A 22514-nucleotide genomic window follows, 5' to 3' on the forward strand; every position below is an offset into this window, starting at 1 on the left:
ATATTAGCCTCTTGGTTCCTGGCATAAAGCTCCTAAAATCCTTATAATTTCCTAAGTGACAAGAATACCAGGAGCATCTCTTATTCTAATATTTGTCTTTGACCCCATCCTGACACAGGGCTTCTAAAGCCCTTTTGAATTCCTAAGGGATAAGAGCACTGGACGGCGGCCAGTCACCAGAGAGGCCAAGCCGGAGAGGGGAGAGGGGCTGGAAATGAAGTTAATGACTGATCATACCTACGTGAGGAAGCCTTGATAAAATTCCCAATAGTAAGGGTTTCAGAGAGCTTCCAGGCTGGTGAATACATCCACACCAGGAGGGTGATGCACTCAACTCTCTTGGGTCAGGAGCGCCTGTGTATTTCTTCATCTCCTAGGCCTACTCACCCTACGCATCCCTCATCTGGCTATTCATCTGTATCCTTTAACATACCCTTTAGTAAACTGGTAAACATAAGTGTTTCTCTGAGTTCTGTGAGCAGTTCTGGCAAAGTAATTAAACTCAAGGAGGTGGTGGGGGGTTGTCTTTGGAATCTCTGATCTTTAGCCTGTTGGTCAGGAGCACAGCTGACTGGCATTTAACATGTGTTTGTGTGTGTGTTAGAAGTGGGTCAGTTTTGTGGGACTGAGCCCTTAATCTCCGGGATCCGATGCTCTCTCCAGGTAGATAGTGCCAGAAAGGAGTTGGTGTCTGAGAGTTGCTTGTTGGTGTGTGGACAAAACTCCACATATTTGGTGACCAGAAGTGTCAGAAGGGATGCACTTTGTGTGAGTAGTAAAAGGAGACACATGGGGAGAAAACCTATAGTAGGGGAGACCTGGGTTTTTCCCTACATAAAGTGAAAAGCTGAGTTTTTCTGTTTTAGCATCTATATGTGTATAGTAGAGCACACTTACCTGGCAAAGCCTACATTTTAGTGAATGGGGACATATAATACGAATATAATAAAACAAATTATATAGCATTTTGAGTGATAATATAGCACTTTGGGGAAAAAATGAAGAAGATAACGGGCAACTGGAGTTCAGGGAAAGTGGTTGCAAATTTGAAAATGAGAAGTCAGGGTAGGCTTCAGAGGGAAGGTGACATTCAAGCAAAAACTTAGAGATGAGGGAGAGGTTGATAAATATCTGGGAGAAAGGCTTCTGAACAGAGGGAACAATCCATGCAAAGTCCTTGAAGTGGATGTATGTCTGTTTTGTTCAGAAACAGCAGGCCAGTGTGACATAAGGTATTGCGTATGTTGCAGGGCAAGGAGCAGGAGATGAGGTGAGAGTAAGGGGAAGCAGGCAGGTGATGCAGGGCTTGCTTTAAGGTTAACTGAGAGAAATGGGAGCAATAGACCTCCCAGCTGATGCTTTTAATTGCATCACTGTCTAATACATCTTGGTATTATGTAATACAATTCCTGCAAGAAATCTGCACTATTTGTGTTTCTTTTGAATGTGACATGGTGCTAATTCCTTGTGCACTGTATATTCGTTTAGGTTACAACAGGCTTTGCTTACAGTATGGGGCTTTCTACATAGAGGCACTTGTTGAATGCATGAATGAACAAATGAACAAGTGAGGCTGGCATTTAGCTCCCTCCAAAGTGGGTCCTCAGCCTATTATGTCAACTTTATTGCCCCCACACCCTATTTTGACTTCAGTTCTATTCAGCTGCCTGCTCTTTCAACTATATATTTTGGCCTGTCTTTGCTCACCCCATTTTCCCCCTACTTGAGATGCTCTTCCCAAACTTTCTGCACTTGATTCAAAGCCTATCTGTTGTTAAACACCCAGGATAAGCCCCGCTTCCCCCAGGAAACTGCTCCAGACTCTCTGGCCTTCCTTACCTTTCCTGTTCTATAGCAGTATTCCGTTGCCTAATCTGTTTTATTGTATAACTTTTTGGATAAAAACCACCGTTTGTACCCTCTATGTGTTAGGAAACGAATACCCAAACGAATGCCAGCATCTCAGGGAGATAGATTTAACAAAACAAGGAGTGCACCGGGACCAGGACCTGCAAAGTCATACCTCAGACAGTAAGTCATTGTGCTTCCTACTCCTGCAAGGGTTAAACGAGCATTTCCTTTCCGCGCCTACTTAACTCCACCCCTTTCCCCACGAATCAAAGGCGGCCCGGGTCGAGGACGCTTGTCCTTTGCGGGCTGCCGTAGGGGCTCGGGTCCGGGGCAAACATGGCGGCCTCCGAGTCCGCGCTGGCCGGGATTCCCGGCACTGCGGAGGGCGAGGAGGAGACGATTCTCTATGATTTGTTGGTCAACACCGAGTGGCCCCCGGAGACAGAAGTGCAGGTGAGCCAGGCCCCTCCAGACTCGCGGTCCGCTCGGCGCGGGCGCTGTCCGCGCAGGGCCACGTAGCAGGTGCCACGTAGGGGAGTGGAGCCGGGTGGGCGGGGGAGCCGCGTGCGGTCGCTGTGGCAACGGCCTCGCGGGCGGGTCGGGGTCTGGGGCCCTTAGTGGGGCTCCTGACATTCCTCCTGGGCTCCGAATTCGGTTGTCGGCGGCAGCACCTCGGGCTCAGGCGCACGTAGTTTCCTCCCCTGGTTCTTAGTTTCACTGCCCGTTCTTGGAGGGAAGGCACAGCGTTGGACTCGAGGGTCCCTCCCCGGAAGGCGAGGGGTGGCCGGGGCTCATCTTACCTGCCCTGGCAGCGCTTCCCAGGGCCCAGCAGTCATCTCAACGTGGGGCTGCCAGGAAGCGCGGCTTCCCACCTTTACTCCCACTTGGGGGTGAATTGCAGTAGCTACTTTGTATTTCAATAAACAAACATCTAGTAAGATTGTGTCCGTGTTCCAGATACTGTGCGGGTGCTGGGCGTACTGAGGTGTTCACTGTGGTGGTTGCAGTCTAGAGGGGAGACTAGTGAGGACGAAGCGTTTTTCACCACCTAGTATGTTTGCTGTAATAGCGGTGTGAGCAAAATGCAGTGAAAGTCAAGAGTTGAGTTGCTGCTGACCCAGGGTGGGTTCCCTGCTAGAGAAGGGCTTCTCCGCGTGGGTAACCTGAACAGGACCTTAGGGTTTTAAGTTGTTCCTAGAGAAAACTTGCCAAGTACAGGGGGAAGGGTAGGAACCAGGAACATATTTATTCAGTAGGGGTTCATTGATTGTCTAGTATGTGCCAGTCATTGTTTTAGAATCAGAGGATGCAGCAGCGTGAAAGGACTTTCATTAACCATCAGGGAGTTCAGCCATATGAATTTTTTTGTGACATTTTTTCTGAGTGTTTACTGGAGAAACTACTCATTCTTCTATAAAGTTTGTGGTTTTTTTTAAAACCTCTGTCCCACTACAGTTTCTGCTTGTCTTGAATAATGTATTTTGTAGGCTGGGAGATATCTGCGTATATTCTTTTCAGGTATTTAGTTTCTGTTTATCTTGAACAATGTGAATATTTTGTAGGTTACACAGCTAGGAATCTGTTGGTGCAGCAATTGTTTGGATGAAGATCATTTCCACTCCTTAGAAACTCTCTGTTTAATTACCAAAATGTTTCAGAATGCTTAACATAAATTGCTTAAAAAATAAGCATAGCAGCACAGTAATTTGCAATAACAATGTAAGTTGGTCATGGGGAAGGTAGAACAGCATGCAGAATATAGTCAATGATTCTGTAACTTCTTACTACATTGATAAGTAACTGCGTAAGAGGCCAGATGATTTAATGATATGGGTAACTGTTCAACCACTGTGTTGTGTATTTGAAATCAACATAAGATTATATATCAATACTTTAGTAAAACAAGCATAGTATCAAATTATCATGAAACCTTGTAGCACTTTTTTTGATGCTTTGGATTTTGTTCTGTTGATTTCAGCTGTTAATTACAAGCTCTTGGAGGTCAGCTGCATCTGTTTCATCTTCATATCCCTCTCAGGACCAAATTTTGTCTTACATGAATTGGATGATCAATTCATGTTTGTTGAATGAAAGAACCTTTCTGTGCTTAAACCATATCTGTCTGCATTTACTGTATGACCATTGTACCTTTCTTAACAGCACATACGTGTTCCTAGTATTGTTTAGCTTACACGGTGTTTATAGTTATACTTAAGGAACTATTTAATGTAGCAATTAAACATCAGTGTGTGTTCATAACATTTTCTATGTGGCTATACAACAAATACTCAATAAATTTGCCTAGACACATGTATTTGTTAAACTATTTGACCACTTTTCCTGGAAACAAAACTTGTTTTAGGTCTCTGTAGCCCACCCAAGTAGACTGTGCTGAACTGGCAGCTAGTATGGTCTTTGCCCTAGATTTCTCTTTGAACTGGTGTTTTGTTTTGGAAACAGTGTCCAGTCCCAAATCCTAGCCCTCCTCTGCAAAATTCATCCTTACAACTGCCTGTAACTCTGCCACGTTCACTTTTATTCCCACTGTTCCCAGTCTTGCTCCTACTTGTTTTGTTTCTGTCTATAAATAGTTTTCTAAGTACTGGTAAGTTGTACCCAGTACTCTGTATTACAAAGAAGTACAACTTTATGAATACCAGAAAATTCTCAGATGTAATTTTTTTTTCTCCCAAATGTAGCCTAGAGGTAACCGAAAACATGGTGCATCCTTTATCATTACAAAAGCAATTAGAGGTAAGTACAGCTTATTTATTTTCCTACATATAATATAGTTAGCAGAACATTTTTCCCATTTCATGACTGTGCTATTTTAGAAAGTTCAGGGATTTTAAAATGTTCTTTAGATTTCTAATATAGAGCCTCATAAAAATGAGTACTGTACCTGAGTCTGATTTTCTGTGTATGTGTACTATATATGGTATGTACATATGCTTATGTATGTAAATATATACATGAACACACACATTTTTAATGCAGCTTAGAGCTAAGCATGGCCTGAGTTTAACCATTATGGGTAAGTTCTAGAAGAAATGAAAACAGTCAGACCCCCTTTGAGTCTGAGAAACTCTGGACATTGAAGGTGAAAAGGCAGTGACAGTTTTAAGTGGTTTACATGATGTTTCAGATACACCTGGTCACAGTTACTCAAATTACAAATTTGGGGCATTCATTTAACTTCTGATAGACTTTATATATGAGTTTGCAGGATCTGAGAAAGTACTGAGCAGTATTAAGCTGGTGCTGAGAGGACTTTATGTTCCTTCATTGATATAATCCTTTACTAGAGCACCAAAATAGGTGCTGTTACGGAAGTTTTGTTTAGATAATGAAACTTGTCCAAGGTCATTCATTTGGATTTTGAATGCATGTCTTTCTGGCTCCAAAGCCCATTCTTACTATACCATTGAATTTGAGCTACTTGTAAAGAGAAGGTTGAGCTTCAAAGGAGTTGAGTGCTTGGAATTAACTACAATTTTATCTTCTGGTAAATGTAAAATTTATTTCCTGATATAAGAAGCACTACCATTTTCAATTTTTATTATCATAAATGCTTTTTGAAATTTAAAAACTTAGAAAATGTATGCAAATAATAAAATTCATTGTAGAAAATTTAGGGAATATAGGTAATCACAAATTAGAATAAATGAATTTTCCTCATTTTACCACCCAGAGATAATCTGTTGTCCTTCAGACCTTTTTTCATTGATGATACACCTAATTACATACACATGCTTAGGCATTCATACACATTTTTAATAGAATCAAGTAAAACATTATTTGTCAGTAGTGTTACAGAATTTCGTTTCCTTTGGACGTCCCCATTTTAGGTATTACTATTTTTTAAATCTTTCCTATAACATTTAAAAGGGTATCCTAATTTTTATACAAACACTTTGGTTTTTGTATACCAGTGACTAATACCCTATGGTTTTATTAAATCCTCTTAAGTGAAATTTAGTATCTCAAACCACTTTATCCTAATAGTCAAAAAGTTATACTTTAAAATTTTGAAAACACTTACTTGGGATTTAATGTAAACAAATACATGTGTCATGTTGTAAAAGTTGTAGTATATATTACATTATAGTCTCTTAAGAGTTGTGTTTTGTAATGACACAGTCTACGGTATATTTTAGATTCATTGTGAATAAATCTTAATTTTAAAATTATTCCTAAAGAATAGCTGATTCATATTTGGCTCTGCTGTTTCTTTTTATTACAGATCGTTTATTATTTTTACATCAGTACATCTGGTACAGGTGAGTTGTCAGTTCTTCAGAGAAATAGCTGAACATCAAATACAAACAATGTGATCCTGTTTATGATTCAAGTTTTCAGGGTTGAATCCCAGATTGTGATATATGTATGTTGATATTCAGTGAACACAGTTTATAAAATAGACATTTCAAGCATTTGGCATACCCTGACGGGATTATCTCAGTCGACTATTAGCTAAGTAGACTGAGGGTAATGTTTGTCGCCTTGGTCCTTATTAAGAATGCCTCGTGACAACTTCTGCCTTCTCTGATGAGCACGCTTAACCTTATCTTGAATGCCCACATGGTGGAACTCTTGCTTGAGTATCTTTTAAAAAAACGTTTTCTCATTGTTGTGTCAATTCTTGTCAGTATTCAGTTGCTGTCCATCAGAGAAGGTTTAGGTTACAGTTCTTGGGTACTTTTTAATTCTTTTGAGTGTTAAGTATGTTTTCAGGCATGGTGGTAACTTTCAACCTTAAAAGGAACAGGAAAGTGATTATTCTGATGAAGGGTATAGTTTGGCCTTTAGGTATGTGTTTGGGAATTGTTTTATAGAATTATTTACCACAGATTGCTTTGTCCTTAAGGACATCTAATCTTAAAAGCTCCAGAGATAACAGTTCTGTAAAAGAGACCTTTGGCTCTTGTCTAGTGTTAACTCCAGTGTTTTTCTGCTTTTAATGTGTATGTGTGTGTGTGTGTGTGATACAGATAGAGATGGCAGGGTGGTCGGGGAGAGAAGGAGGGAGAGAGAGAGAGAGAGAGAGGTTGAAGAGGTGGAAGTAGGAGAGGGGAGTGCAAGAGGTAGGCTGTTTTTCCTGAGCTCATGCACTGCAACTTACTAGTTCTGAACACTAGGATAAGCTGGGCAGAAAATACGTCTGTTTAGTTTGCTGCTTGACAGTGCGTACTTTCGTTACTTACTGAGAAGGAAGACTGAACAAGAGCTCCTGCTACAGGCTTTGTACCTTAAGATCAGGCATCGGGAGGTCCCTAAGAAGTCCCTTACCTTGCATTGGCCATGTTGATCGGGGTACAGATTGTAAATACACCATGAGGTGATTATCAGGTCTTCCCCATGATATGTTAACTTTCTAAAGATTGTAGTTCGATTTTTGCTCTTGAGTTTTTTATTAAATCTAAAAGTTATGGGACCAGTCTTTGTTTTGAATGGCTTTTTCTTTTAAAGTTTTTGTTTTAATTGTGAAATATTATAAACAGTCTAAGGACTATAGACAATAATATAACAAACCTGTTATGACATCATCTGCATCTGAATTAAAGCGGTTGCTGCTATTATTGGCTTCGGTTAGCCATCTCTCCTTCTTCAGAATGTCACAGCTTAAGGCCCCCCCATGCTGCCTGGTGCTGCCCTTCCTCATCTGTATCCTTTCCTTTCCCCTCCAGAGGAAATGGTCCTCCTCATGCAGTTATTCACATTCATGTTTCATATCTTTATAATTTTTCTGTAACTGTCTCATGGTATTAAATAATATTTAAAAAGTGAACATATCCTGCAGTGTATTGCTAATATTTTAACTTGTTTTGCTTTTTAATTTCCATAATGATTTTTTTACATTGAATTGTTTTATTTATTCTTCCCCATCTTTGCTTGTGTTCTTCATGTGTCACTCCTCTAACTTGTATCTGGTGACTCACTTGTGGTGAATTATTACTTCCTATCTTTTGTGAGTGATGTCATTGTGAGCTTAGGCTTGGGGATTCTTGAGCCACGTGAGCAAAGTGAAATTGCTGTTCAATCTTGCATATAGTCGTGGCTTTGGGTTTTAATTTTTTCATAGATTTCATTCCCATCCCCCACAGATCAGAATTCTAGACAGAGGTAAGGTTCCTGCAAGTCCCTGGGCCCATCATGAGTTTGTCTAGTTCTCCTTTTATGGGTGGAGGGTCCTGGCTGTCACAGGAGCCTCACTTCCAAATCCTGTTCCTTCTGTGGCCCACAGCTCATTTTCTCTCCCAGCTGTTACCTCCTGTTTTGAGTTCTTGTCCCCCTCCTTGTACCCAACTAACTTTCAATTAGGGCTTCAAGGTTTTTCTTCCTTGTGGGTTTAGCTGTACATTAGAATTTTTTAGAGTCGAGTGAGGATTTCTAGGTGTGTATAGCAGGAAGGGTTTTTTGTAAGTACACTCTGCTATGTTACTGCTCCCTTGATATCTTTAGAAAGGACATAAAATGTATACTTTTGAACACACCACCATGTTTTTCTAGAGATAGAGAAATGAATGTGGTCAAATTTCAGATCTCCCCAATAGGTAACTTTTGGTTTTGTTTGCCAACATTCCAATTTTATATTCTAATGGAAAAAATTCCCTATTTCTTGCCATAGATCTATGTGCAATTTATAATGTTTACCCTACTTATATGTGGTTTTTATGATTAGATTTTAATCATGTTATGATTAGCTAATGTGTTGTGATTTCAGCCCTGCACCGTTTTTGCTCCCTGATGGACTCGTTCGCTTGGTTAATAAGGAGATAAACTGGCATTTGGTACTGGCAAGGTAGGGATGTATAAAATTCAGATAATCTCTACCTGGATTAATAAATGTATTTTATATTAATTTTGGGGTCTCTTTAAGGTTTGCAGTCTTGATTTTTATTGTATGTAAATTCCATTGTCATTTATGATTAGTATTGTTTAAAGGTGTTGAATCATTTTGTATGCTTTGTACCTGTATACTTATCTAATTGTAAGGTCAAAGTTTGGTAACCAAAAAAATTTTCTAATGATTTTAACTTAATTTAATCTATTTTGGAGACTACTATAAATACTCATATCAAATTTTTTTTTCTTTCTCGCCATGAAAGCAATGGAAAACTTTTGGCTGCTGTTCAAGATCAGTGTGTGGAGATCAGGTAATTGTTAATATTATTCATAATTAAAATTTCCCTTGAGAAAAATTTTACATGATTTACGGGAACTAAGACTTTTAAAGGGGCATATTTAAAGGGATTTTACTGTGAACTCTGTTTTGTGAGGTGTCAGACACTGATTCATGCCAACTGAAGGATGAAGGACACCTTCTCACAGTGGCGCACTGTAACCCCATGTCATCCTGCTATCTCCTGGGAGATTTCACTGTCTCAGTAGAGAAAGTATATCTTCTGGAACTCTGGGAAATCAATCTTCTTTGACTAGTTACTGCCAAGTCAGCTAAACAAATGCTCAGGAAGGAATAAAAAGTAGTGCCTGCTTTGCTCTGTTGGCATAAAGCTGTATATGGAATATGGGTCTGAAAAGACCAAGGTGTTATGTTACATGAGACCACTGATACTCTGTCCTTTTGAAACATTCAGTGGTATTACATACTATACATCTGTAAGACTGCTCTAAGCTGGGCTTTCTTTATACTTTATTTTTAAGTAGTATGTCAGTTGGAAAAGAAATAGCAACACTAGTCACTAAGACAGGAAAGCTAGTTTATCTTTTTGGAAGTTAGCAATATCAGACTTTGATCATGTGGTTGAGCAGTATTTGCTGATATGTTTACACGTGGACTTCCTGCAGTATAGTAGAGCCATTACTTTGCACAACTCCAGGAAGTACCATTTACCTAAAACAGTGTGAATAAGATCTGTAGTCTGCAGCTCCAATTATGCTGTGTGTTCTTTGGAGGCAGGGGCTATCCTCTTTTCCAAGCACTTCATATTTCCTTGAACATAATAGGTGCTTAGTTTATGTTTGAGTAAGTAGGGTATTTGTAAGTGGAATAGGATGCTGGGATGGCATTACAAGGCATGGCCCACTGACTTGCTGAGTTGGCACTTAGTTGGTTTTGTTAAATGAACATAAGACACATGCTTGCAGTCATCTGAAAAGAAGTGTCTGAGCAAAGATGTGGAATGGTCAGCAAAGAAAAAGGGCAAGGTGGGTCCCCAAAGGAAACCCTATGGATAGTGGCTGTGCCTGATTTTTAAGACATTTTTTCTCCTTATTCCATATGTGTCTTCCCTACACATGCAATGCAAGGTTAGCTCCAGTAGTAACAGTGTAGGCACCTAGTATTCAGTAAATATTTGCTGCTTGGATTAGCATACGAAAAATCTAGTATCATTAGTTGATATTGAGAAGCAGTTATAAATAGGAAATGAGTTTTGAGGAAAATAAATGAAAAGCTGAAATACCCTTTAGTTTTAAGACAGCTCTGCCTTTTACGAAATAGTACTAGGGCTGCTGTTCCCCAACTTGCTTTTGGTAGTAGGTGGCAAATGAGCTAATCACATGCTCCAGTATGGCGTGCTTACCTGTTTGTGTGTGGGCTTGCATGGATAAAAAATGACTTGTGAATTGCTACTTTAATGTGTAACTTGGGAGCAGTTATGGATTGTAAGTGGCTAATGTGTGTTTCCTCTTTTTCTAAGTAGTGAAGTAATGATTTCTTATTACAAATATGGGGTACTAATTAGAAACCATCATAGAACACAACAAAAAGCATTAAAATAAGGGATTCTTATAAGAAAGACACCCTTCCCCAACTTTGCTTAATTATCTTAAGTGAATACATTCTGTGAAGTTTTGACAAAATCAAATTTATGTCTCCCTCCCCTTCTTAGAAAAAAGTAATTATTATTTGTGATTATATTAAGGATGAAAGCAGTGGACATTCTTAGGTCTAGGTCATGTAATTTATATATAATATCTCAACCCTGTCCTTAAGCTGTGAAGTTGCTATTACACAGCCTGTTTTATTGAAAGGAAAATGAAACTCATTGAATATGTTGTCCAGGTTACACAGGTAGAGCTGAAATCAGGTCATCTTTACTTTAAAGATCATGTTCTTTTCTGCTCTATTCCACTTGGAGGCTGAGCAGTCCAATTTCTTGAAGAAATTTATTTCTGTTATAATTGGCTTTTGTCATCATATAACATAATAGTTTAATAAATGCCTAAAAATGTTAAAGTCTTTAAAATGACTAACCATTACTTTTAAAACAAGTTTTACAAATACTTAAAAATACAGTTAAGTATTTAAAGGTACAGGTTACCTGTAATTCTGTCCAGATTTGTCTACTACTAACATTTTGGTATGTGTTCTTTGAAACTTCTCTGTATGTGTAACATATTTATGTATATTTGGTAGAATAATGGTGTATATTCTATTTACTACATTTTTTCCAGATAACTGTTGAAAACTACTACATGTGATATGCAAAGATGTTCACAGGATATTAATTGCATAATACCAAATGCATATAGCAAAATCCAAAAATCTCCTAATACTGGGTGTATTTTCTCTTTCATGAAATTTAGCTGCATTCATTTCCTGATATCTGTGTATATCTGTAATTATTTACCAGAGATAACTTTATAGAAGTTGTTGGATCAAATACTATGGACATTAAAGTTCTGGATAATTGTTACTAAGTTATTTTCTAGAAGATTTACCAATTTTCATTTTTTTGAACATATAATTATACTACTTTGGTATGTATTTCTAGATCACAGATCTTAAATAGTTCACTGACCTAAGTATGGTTGCATATTAAATGATTTGGTTTATTAAAACAAGACTTTTCACTTGAGTGATTACACTTTGTAATATGTATAGGCTGGTGGTTCTACCAGGACCAATCTGGGAAGCTTTAAATACTGTTGCCTGGGCCCCATCCCAGATTTACTGAATCAGCCTTTGGGGATGGGGTCCAGGCATCTCTGTTGTCTTAAATGACCATTTTTAAACTGACTTAGGCTTGTATCACTATATTCTTGGTGTGGCTCCATTTTTTATGAAATAAAACTGGAGGAAAATACTGCTTGTCACCAATGAAAGGTCCCTATTTGAAGCATAAAACCTTGTCTGTAAGAGAAGGAATTATTTAGTTTTGCATAGAGAAGTTTAGTCAATAGTGTTTGCTGTGTTTTTAGTACTACACAGTAGTGGTATTATGGTAAAAGTATTGTCCTAATTTTACACACATTTTGCAGGTCTGCAAAAGATGATTTTACTTCTATTATTGGGAAATGTCAAGGTAAGACTTTCCAAAATCTTTAAAAAATGAAGCTTGAAATCTGCAACAGCTCACAATATTCTTAAGTCAGAATAGATATTAAATATTAAGAATTATTATGGCTTTATTAAAATCATTTTAAAACATCTTAGCTGATTTTTCTTACTATCTTAAATATTTTGCTTTAAGATGTACATTTTGGAGAGATTTGAAATTGAAACTGTTTTTAAAGTCTAAGCTAGTTTCAGGGTAAATTATTTGTAAGTGTCTATAATCTTTATTTTGAATTCAGTGCAGAAAAAATAGGTATAAGTCAAGAGTTGGTTAGATACACACGGGTTAAAAAAAGGTCTGGTATTTGGCCATTGTTTGATATATTCACCAAAAATTTAATGAGTGTCATTTCTGTATATGAACCATTTTGCTGGGTTCTAGGGGTATGAGTGTGTGCACAGAGGCACAGTCCCTTACCTCAGGAGGCATGTATAATTACAAACTCAAATATATAACTACAAACTTTGACAAATCTGATAAAGGAAAAATACAGAGAACAGTTTAACCCAGGGTGTGAGATAAGGTTGCTTTGCCAAAGTCATTTTTTCTCAACACTGTCAAGAGGGAGGAGCGGTTAGGACGGGAGTGTTTTGATCTGCCTGAGCAGAAAGGCGGGGGAGCCTTATAGGAGGAGACTGAGGAGGGTGCTGTTTGGTAAATGCATCTGTTTCCTGTTTTATTTCTAAGACTTGGAGTTCTGTCCGCCTGAGCTTGTGGTAGTTGAACAGTGTGGTAGTTGTAGGAACACGATGATGATTATGGTCATTGACAAGCATTTGTAACGTCCTTCCTGTGTTCCAGGCATTGTACTTAGTGCTTTACATGCATTCTCTCATTTGATTGGGAGAACATGGTGTACCTATTTTTATCTTACAGTAGCATTAGGGTGAAATAAATGGCAGCGAAAGAGAGCAAGGAGAAAAGGGCTTCGATAGGTGTGAAATCTACAAAACGGTGGCAATACAGAGGATTCCCTCAGCTCCCCGTGGAAGTGCTGGTCTAAACTCCTTGGCAAATGTACCATTAGTGGTCTGGGGCCTGTTACCTTCTTGTTATTCTCCTTCTCAGCTGTTCAGATGTGTTCAAATGATTAAAGGTCCAATGTTTTAAAAATGTTTTGAGTTCCCATATGAATGTGATATTCTGTTAGTACCTCAGAATCATTATTCTTATACAGTTTTGCATATACTAGTGAATAAGGTGGTAATAGGGTTCTTATAGAGTTATCTTTACACATATTATATATACTGTAACTTAAAAGCAAATGTAAAACTTCCTACATAGCTATGTAAACTTGTCTCCCCTTCTTATAATTTGTTGTTCTTCTCTGTTCCCTGCATAACCAGTGGATGAAGCCAGAAATTTAGACATTTTCTCTTTTTCTTCCTTCTCTTTTCTTTCTTTGGCAAATATTTATTGAGCTGCCACTATGGGCCAGGCGCTATCCTAGGTACTAAGTATACCATGAGGAATAGGATATTGGCTACCTAGATCTAAGGGTTTATAGTCCTCCGGCGAAAAGAGAGAGTTCATTGCAGTTGTAGTGAGTGATCCAGTGGAGAAGCATCACCTTTAACTTCCCAAGTCTTGGGAATCTGTTAAAATGGCTCTTGTCTCCACTTCTGCACTTGAACCATTCCAGCCCTAGTTCAGGTTCTTAGCACATTTTACTTGGTTTCTTACAATAGTCTCCTGACAAGGTTTTCTTCTGTATGCCTTTCGTAATCTACGCTTGGCACCGCTTGTCAAATACCTCATTCTTAAATGAGAATTCTATCAGGTTGACCCTTGAAATCTGGCTCCACTGCTTCCTAGATGTAACCTTGGACAAGTTACTTAACCTCTTTGAGCCTCAGATATCTGTAATATGGGCATAATTTTATAGATTGAGTTGTAGAAAAATTATATTAGCGAATATACATAAAGCTGTATGTTCCTTGATAAACAATATTTGTTTCAGGGGTTCAACGTGGTAATTCGACGACTTAGTATGTGTTAGACATTATGATCAGGAGACATTAAGTTATTATTGCCACTGTTGGTCCTAGTACTGTTTTTCTGCCTAAAAAGCTTTATTTTCACCATTGACTCTAGAATACAGTTCACCTTTTATAGTTCGGCCACCGGGACGTTTCCCAGGCTGCCTGTCTGCCCTGTGAGAGCCCCCTGCCACGTGTCCTGAGTTCAGGCACAAAGCAGCTTGCAGTTTTCCAGACCTGTCAGGCTTTTCTTGTCTTGGTACAGATAGTTCCTTTTGCCTGGAAGCTCCCACCTTCAATTAACTGGTCCTCCAGATTTTCTTTCCAGCAGGAGCTCTTTCGGGAAACTTTCCTTCCCTGCCCTCTTCCCCATCATTTGTATATCTTAACAAATACTTCCCTGGACTTGTCTTTTTAGCACCACACTTATCCTAGTCCACTTTCTTAGAATTGTTGATCCGCTCATCTGTTGCAATTAGACTATAAATTCTTTGAAGGCAGGGCTCTTGTCTTACTCAAGTTTTTTTTAAATTGAAGTGAAGGTGATGAACTATTCATTTCAGGGGTTCAACCTGGTGATTTGACAATTACATACATTACAAAATGCTCAGTAAAATGTATGTCACTATACAAAGATAACTACATTATTATTAACTATTTTATATGGCATTATTATCAATATTCCCCAAATACTATTTTATATTACATAAGAATTTATAAATAAGTTCATGGACATTGTCATGATATCCATGGTTTTTGTTCCTAATGTACACAACTGTGTATTTACATACCATGGAGGGAACAAAAGGGGCAGGTAAGAAGCCCAGTTTGCTTAGCGTCATCTTCAGAATAATAGAAGGAGAGTGGTGTTTGTTTCTAAAGTTTGGGGTTCTAGTATTTTCTGAATTAATTTCCTATAGATTTCCATCCTATAATAATTTCCTCACCAGCACTTATTAGAGTAGATCAAACCTTTGCTGGCTTAGGGTCAAGAAGTAACTAGAATAATTTGGGGAAATCCAGCTGCCTTTTGCCCAGTGCTGCCCCTGCCCTTCAGTTGGGTGAGGGCTCGGGGAGCCTGTAGTGGGCTTCTGAGAAGCATGCTCACAATGTTGGAGTGATTCAGACATACAGGGTCCTTTTGAACCCTGACATCAGACACCTCTTAGCCAGTAAGTAAACTGAGAAATCCACCAGTTAACTTGAAAATGGGAAGCTTAGCCCTTCTGTATTTCACACAAATTGCAGTATTTGTTAGTTTTTAGCATGTACATTTAATGTGGCAGCATAATGAGATAATGCCTTGAGAACTAGTATTTTATTTTGTTGGCTTCTAAATGTGTGAATTTATGACCTTAATGCTGCATTAATGATTTCTTTCCATTTCATATTATGTGAGGTAATGATCATTTGCTTATTATCTGACTCATCTTTATGGGAATAACTCTCATATGCCAAATTATATTTCCTGTGTATGCCTGGAGAAAAAGAGCCAGATTGTTAATGCATTTTTAAAACTACATATTAGAGAGTCTGCAAAATAAAATATGAACTATTTGGTTCCACTTTGATATTTTTCAATTACTGTTTTATAAAGTATATGCCATTTGAGAATATTTTAAGTCTGGACTGCAACTTGTTTTGGCTCTGTTTGCTAGGCCGTATGTTACTATTGTAATTCGGTCTTTTCTTTCTATCTTGGATAGTAAACTAAAAATGGCATGTGGAATTAGACTTTTTTAGAGTTATACTATGTTAATTAAGCAATTTTCTCATTCTGATTTTGAGGTACCGTAAGCCAGAACTTCCTGTTGCTAAGCAAAATAGCTTGCCTATTGTAGGTGTACTGAGCCCGTCAGCGCTCCAGTGGCCTGGTGAACCCTGTCATAGCTCAGGCTCGGACTGGTTGCCTCTCCGTTTCAGCAACCTCACCCATTTACCCTCAGGTGCCAAACATGATTTCCTTGTCTTGATGTGAAAAAGGTTGAGATGCCTGGACTATTTGAAGCACCCAGACTGTGAAATTAAACTTCGTTCTAGAACTGTGATGCAGGAGCCTTGGATTATATGACTATTCCCCTCTTTTGTAGTTTTAGAGAAAAATTTTTTTTTCTTGTTTGAAAATAAATACACATTCTTAGTAAAAACTTTAGAAACTAAGAATGGGAGGAAATTAGAAAATAAAAATAAGTACACCATCCAGAGATAAGTACTATTAACATTTTATAATCTGTTCTTTCAAACATGTTTCTGCTAAGTACCTGTTATGATAGGTATGTTCTCTGGAAGTAAAATGTTTTTTCTTTCCTCATTTATAGATGGGTTGTTAAGTCTTTTAGGTTGAAGTTTAAGGGGAACTTCCCGAAAGTTTTTTGACCTTTTTTACTGGTTTATATCCTAGCTGTTAAAACATAGGTCTCCCAATGACCCAGATTATCCAGAAAGTGTCTATAAATCGGATATCTGAACAGTGAGGAACTCATTACACTTGATTCCACAAGCAAGGTAGAACCATCACTAGGCTTTTGTGCAGATAATTGTGTTTAACGTAGGTAGCAGGTTATTGCATGTATATTTGTGGGGATATTGGTTTATAGCTTTATCTTTTTCGTAACGTCTCTCTGGTTTGGTATAGGAGTAGTACTGATCTCAAATTATGAGTTTGTAAGTATTCCTTTTTGTTTTTTGCTGAAGTTTCTGTAGAATTGGGATTTTTTTCCTTAAATATTTGGTGGAATTCAGTGAAACTTGTAGTTTTTGTAATTTCTAATTAAAATATTAAAATAGATGTAATGTTTTTTAAAATTTCAATTTGCTCTTATCTAGTTTGTTTTTCATGGCATTTTTCTCTTAATTGTAGAATATATTGGTGTAAAGTTGTTTAGAAGTCCTTTATTTTTAATATCTGTTGGATATGTACTGACATCCCCTCTTTCTTTCTTCATATTGATAATTTATGTTCTTTTTTGTGTTTGTCAGTTAGGCCAGAGTTTTATCAATTTACCTACTTCAATAAAAATTTTTAGGTTTTGATTTCTCTTTCTATTGCTTTTGCCTTTTTAAAAAATTTTAGCTTTTTACTTTATTTCCTTCCTTCTACCTAGTCAGATTTAATTTTGTTCTTTTTTTCCTGAATGGAAGGTAGAAGTCCAGATGATTGACTTTTCTTGTTTCTTCTGTAATCATTTATGCCTGTTCTAATGAGTGTCTTTTTGTCATTGATATTTAATTCTGTTATGGTAAGAGAACATACACAACATGATTTTAACCTTTTAAATTTATTGAGGCTTGATTTATGGTCCAGAATACGGTCTGTCTTCTTTTAAAAAAAGTTAATCTTGCATATGGTACAGTTATTTGGTATAGGGTTTATAAATGTTAATTACATTGAGTTGGGTATTAGCATTGCTCAAATTTTTATATCCTTAACCAGTTTTTCTCTCTAATTATGTCAATTAGAGAGGAGGATTGGTATTTACAATTACAATTACATATTTATTTTGCCTTTATTGTATTTAGGTGTTCTAGTTTTTAGGTGCCTGCATATATTTTGTCATCTTGATGAAATGACTCCTTTACTGTGATGAAATGTCCAATACTGATATCCCACAGTCTGTTTTGTCTAATGTTAACATAGTCTAGGTTTTTCATGATTAGCATTTGCATGACATTTTTCTCTCTTTTTATATTTAATCCATGCATCTGTATTTAATGTACACCTTTTACAGGAAACATATACTTGAATGGTGCTTCTTTCCAGTCACAGTTTCTGTCATTTAATTGGAGTGTTTATAATATTTACATTTAATGCAATTATTGAATCTGTTAAGTTTAATTTTACCTTCTTGGTATTTGTTTTTCTATTCATCCTCTGTCTTCTTACTCCTCTTTTAGCATTTGCTCTAGGGTTTGCAGTGTCCATTAAAAAATTGTTATATAGTATAGACCCATTCCTTCCTACTCCTTTGTACTTCTGTCAGTTTCTTTACAACCCTTACAATATATTATGGAGGTCTAACATATAGAATAAATTATTTTTTTCAAGTACTTTTTAAGAAACTAGAAAACAAGGACAAATCTTTTATGTTAACTCTATTTTCCATTTTTATCACTATTTCTTTCTGTAAAACTGAGTTTCCATTTGATTGTTTCCATTCTGTTCTTCAACTTGTTGAACTTATTTAATATTCCTTGTAACGTAAGTCTGTCGATAACAAATTCTCTCAGTGTTTGCCTTGAAACCATCTTTGATTTTTGCCTAAGTTTTTGTGAAACATTTCCTCTGGGCATAGAATTGATAAAGGTTGACCTTTGTTTTTCTTTCAGCTCTTTAAAGATGTCATTGCACTGTTTTGTTTTTGATGAGAAATCAGTCATTGCTGCTGTTGTTTCCCTGTATGTAATGTGTCCTTATTTTTCTGGCTGCTTTTAAGATTTTTCTCTTTGTCATTGATTTTCAGAAATTTCATCACGTGCCTTTTTTTTTTCCAGTTTATCTTGCTTTAGTTTCATTGAGCCTCCTTAGATCAGTAGATTTGTAGACTTCATCAAATCTGCAAAATTGACGGACATTATTTTAAATTAAAATTTTTGTAATGGAGTCTCCTTTTTCTCCCTTCTGGCATTCTAAGTATATGTGTGATAGATTAATGGTGGTTGTTCTACTGGTCACTGATGTCCTATTTCTCAATTTTTCTCCATTCTTTAGTTTGGATACTTTGTTTTGCTAATAAGTCTTTAAGGCAGAAGCTTAGATTTTTTTCCACCCTTCAGCATTTAATTTGCTTTTAAGTCCATGCAATGAATTTTTCTTTTCATATATTTTTTATTTCTAAAATTGTTTGATATTTTATAGTTTCCATCAGATTCTATTGATTCCCTATTTATTTATTCTCTATGTTTATGTTTTTCTTGGAATCCCCAAATATGTTTTCCTTCGAATCCCTCAAATAATAGCTGCCTTGAAGTCCTTGTTTACTTATTCCTCAATCTGTATTTTTTTTGGGGGAATATTTCTTTTGGCACAGTTTTTTCATGCTTATGGGTTATATTTTCCTGCTTCATGTATGTAACTTTAGATCATATGTTCAGCATCTTGCATGGGTGCTTCATTGAGTGTCTGATACTTGTCTTCTCTAATAGAGTATTCAGTTTTATTCTGGGAAGTAATTAATTTGTGGGTCAGCTTAATTTTTTAGGGCTAATTTTAAGTGCTCTAAGGTATGTTTTTGAATAGCTTTTACCTCTGTTTGGATTAGGCCTGCTTTAAGGAGAGGCCTTTCTGGAATCTCTTACGAGTGTTCAGAGTGTTCACGGAAGTCTCTCCACTGTGACTGGGGAAATTCAAACATCTCCAAATCCTCTGCAGGCTCTGGTGGTTTTTCCTGGTGATGCTTCTCCTTGGCCTTGTCGAATATTGTGTGTGTGTGTGTATTTGTATGTGTGTGCAGCTTTGTGTTTGGTGAGAGACTCGGAGTTCCTCTCTGCAGACTTTAAAAGCCCCTTTTCTGCCTCACTTGCTTCCCTCCGGAATGCCCCCTGGCAAGTCCTAGTCAGCTTGGTAACTGCACTCTTTTATCTCCTCGTTTCAGTGACACTTCATGTCCCATTTGAGGTCCATCTTCCTGCACCCGGGTCCAGAAAGTACTGACTGGCAGAAAGCAAGGGCAGTCCTGGGGCTCACCTTACTGTGCCCCTCTCCCGGTGACCACAGACCGGGCTGCCTGTAGTATCATGTCTGAAAACTGTTCTTTAACATACTTTTCTCGTGTGGTGAGAGACCTAGTTTGAAACTAGTTTACAGTTTTTTTTCTTTAATTATAAACGAAGCACATACTTTTTAAAATTCAAGGAATATAGAATTAGATAACTTAAAAAGATTATCTTAATTTGCATTCTTTATAAGAACTTATGTTAATGATTCAATATAAAACCTTATAAACTTAGATGAACTCTATGTACATTCATTGACCTTTTTTTTCTTAAACAAAGTGAGGTCATCCTATACAGTTCTCCAGCTTGCCCTGCCACTAACTGTCCTGAGGATATCTTGCCCAGGCTTTGTGTATAGACATATTTCAGTCTTTTAAGTGCAGCCATAGTGTTCTGTTGTAAGCATGTGAACCACATTTTATTTATCTATTCCCTTTTTGATAGAAATTTAGGTTGTTTATGGTGGCGTGTTTTCATCCTCTTTGTCTTACCCATCCTTGTCTCCTACTCGCTCTAGCAGTGCTGGAAAGGACATCTGTTTGTCTATGGGTGTAGTATTCAAAATATGATAGCTGCTGCCATATTCCTTCCAGAAAATTATACCTATTTACACAACCACAAAAAAGGTATGATTGAAGCCATTTATTATTTTCTGCATTGTTAGCACCACATGTTACTTATTTTTTAAATACTCATCAGGTTCACAGATGAAGGGGGAAAAGCATTTCATTTTCACTGTGCATACTTTGGTTATCAGGTAGAGCACATGTTAAGTGGCTATATTTGTGTTAATTGTTAAATTGTATCCTTTTGGCTATATTACTCTCAGATTACTTGACTTTTTCTATGGTTTGTTGTATTTCTACACAGTATAAATATTAACCCTTTGTCACACATGTTGCAAATATTTTTACCCAATTGATTTGTCTCTTCTATTTGTTATGTGTCGTTTTTTCTCATGGAGCTTCTTTTTCTTTTGGTAACTGCATTTGTCATTTTTCTTTTAAGGAACTTGCAGGGTTTCTTAACATGGTTAGACTCTTATTTGGGATTGTAAAATTTTTTCAAGTTTTCTGCAGACACTCTCATTTCAGGCATTTAAGTATTTAGCTTCTTTGCATGTCTTTGTAGCCCCACTAGTTCTTGCTCACTAGTTATTGATTGGAAGTCAAGGAATGTATGTGAGAGATTGTTTATTCAACATTCAACTCTTCATTTTGCAAATGAGGCAACTTCACCTTAGTGATCTCTCCAGGGTCACACCCAGTCAATCATCTTATGGCAGCACTGAGACTAGAACCCAGTTCCTTACTTTTAAATCTCTTCTCATTCCATTTCTTATTTGGGTAAATGAGCATTGGATTAAAGTGTACTCTGTTAGCACTTGGGTGCCTGTGAATGTACGTACCACCAGAGTACGAAGCACTGATAAAGTTATGAACAAAATGAACACAGTGCCTGACATTTTGTAATTTATAGTTTAATAATCAGACAAAAAGTAGACAAATATGTAATATCACTTGGGATAAGAGACAAATGTATAATAATTATTTGGGATCAGACTTATGAAGGAAATGGAATCATTGGAATGACAGAGAATAGTTGGGTCTCGAGGCTACTCGGGGTAGTCAGAGAATGCATCCCAAGGAGACCTGAAATGTGAAAAGGAGGCAGGGAGGGATCAGAAGCAGTGTTCCAGGCAGAGGAAACAGCACCGAGGAAGCTCTGCAGCGGGAAAGAGCTTGGCAGCTGGCAGGTGCAGGGGCCCTGGCGGGTGTGAGGTGTGAGCGGGTATGAACAGTTTGACGCTGAGCGCGGCGGTTGTCAAACTGCTGCTTAACTTTACCATCAGCCTTTATGAATACTTTTCAGACAGCTGTACTGACATTTGCTTTGTAAAAATCTGTACTGTCATTCCTCTCGAAAACCACACTGGCAGCTGGAAAAATCTGGTGATTAGGTCTTAAGATTTCACATAACAATATAAAACTAATCTTGTAATGAAAACCTATCTTTATCTGGGTCAAAACACATGATGAGTTTTCTGGAACTACTGGTTATAACTAGAAGTAATAGTAAAAACAAATCCCCTTCAGTGGAACTTGAGTCAGACAGATACAGAATGCAGTAGTATATAAATCCATTTTTCTTATCAAATAAGAGGAAAAACCTGTTTCCATAGGTAAAACATAAATAATAGAAACATATTAGTGTGTTTCCCTAGCACATGAACGTTTTTCAGAGCATTAAATTCTTGCTGGTGTTTATGTACCATCTTCGTATATGCGTGTCTTGTATTCTTGTATTATTCTGTACCTGTTTGCTTAGAAGTTTGTTTTTTTATTAAGCTTTCTGAGGACAGAACTTTCTTCATTTTATTCTCATTTTTAAAAATTTCTAGAGTGTATGCAATCTCATGAGGCTTTAGGAAAGTCCACTAGACTCTCTTGTGTTCAAGGGGCCTCTCTTGGATTTTTTTGCATGCTATTTACCTGTTGATTAATAGTCAAAATGAAGAAACTCATTGACATCTGATACATGTTCTGTGTATGAGAAAAGTCTATTACATATATTACAGAGATAAAAGGGAAGTCCGAATTCTATAGTACTTTTGTTAAGTGGAGAGAAGCCTTCAGTTATATGTTTCAAGTTTAGTTGTTTGGTAGTC

At 37.3% G+C, this 22514-nt stretch overlaps 1 protein-coding gene across 3 annotated transcripts in view; it reads left to right on the forward strand.

The window, feature by feature from the left end:
* Nucleotides 1–2106: 2106 nt before the first annotated feature.
* NBAS (NBAS subunit of NRZ tethering complex) overlaps nucleotides 2107–22514 on the forward strand; it is a 345656-nt gene continuing 325248 nt past the window's right edge. For 2 of the 3 annotated variants that reach the window (XM_057497442.1, XM_036881629.2), the window contains exons 1-6: nucleotides 2109–2304; nucleotides 4551–4605; nucleotides 6095–6131; nucleotides 8576–8653; nucleotides 8961–9008; nucleotides 12079–12122. In XM_057497442.1, the coding sequence (XP_057353425.1) occupies nucleotides 2188–2304; nucleotides 4551–4605; nucleotides 6095–6131; nucleotides 8576–8653; nucleotides 8961–9008; nucleotides 12079–12122 (379 nt within the window). In that variant the 5' untranslated portion in view covers nucleotides 2109–2187. Of the gene's footprint in view, nucleotides 2305–4550; nucleotides 4606–6094; nucleotides 6132–8575; nucleotides 8654–8960; nucleotides 9009–12078; nucleotides 12123–22514 lie in introns of all 3 variants that reach the window. The other variant, XM_057497443.1, reaches the window with a different exon arrangement.

Source organism: Manis pentadactyla, chromosome 2 (assembly GCF_030020395.1).
Source record: "Manis pentadactyla isolate mManPen7 chromosome 2, mManPen7.hap1, whole genome shotgun sequence".
Taxonomy (NCBI): Eukaryota; Metazoa; Chordata; class Mammalia; order Pholidota; family Manidae; genus Manis; species Manis pentadactyla.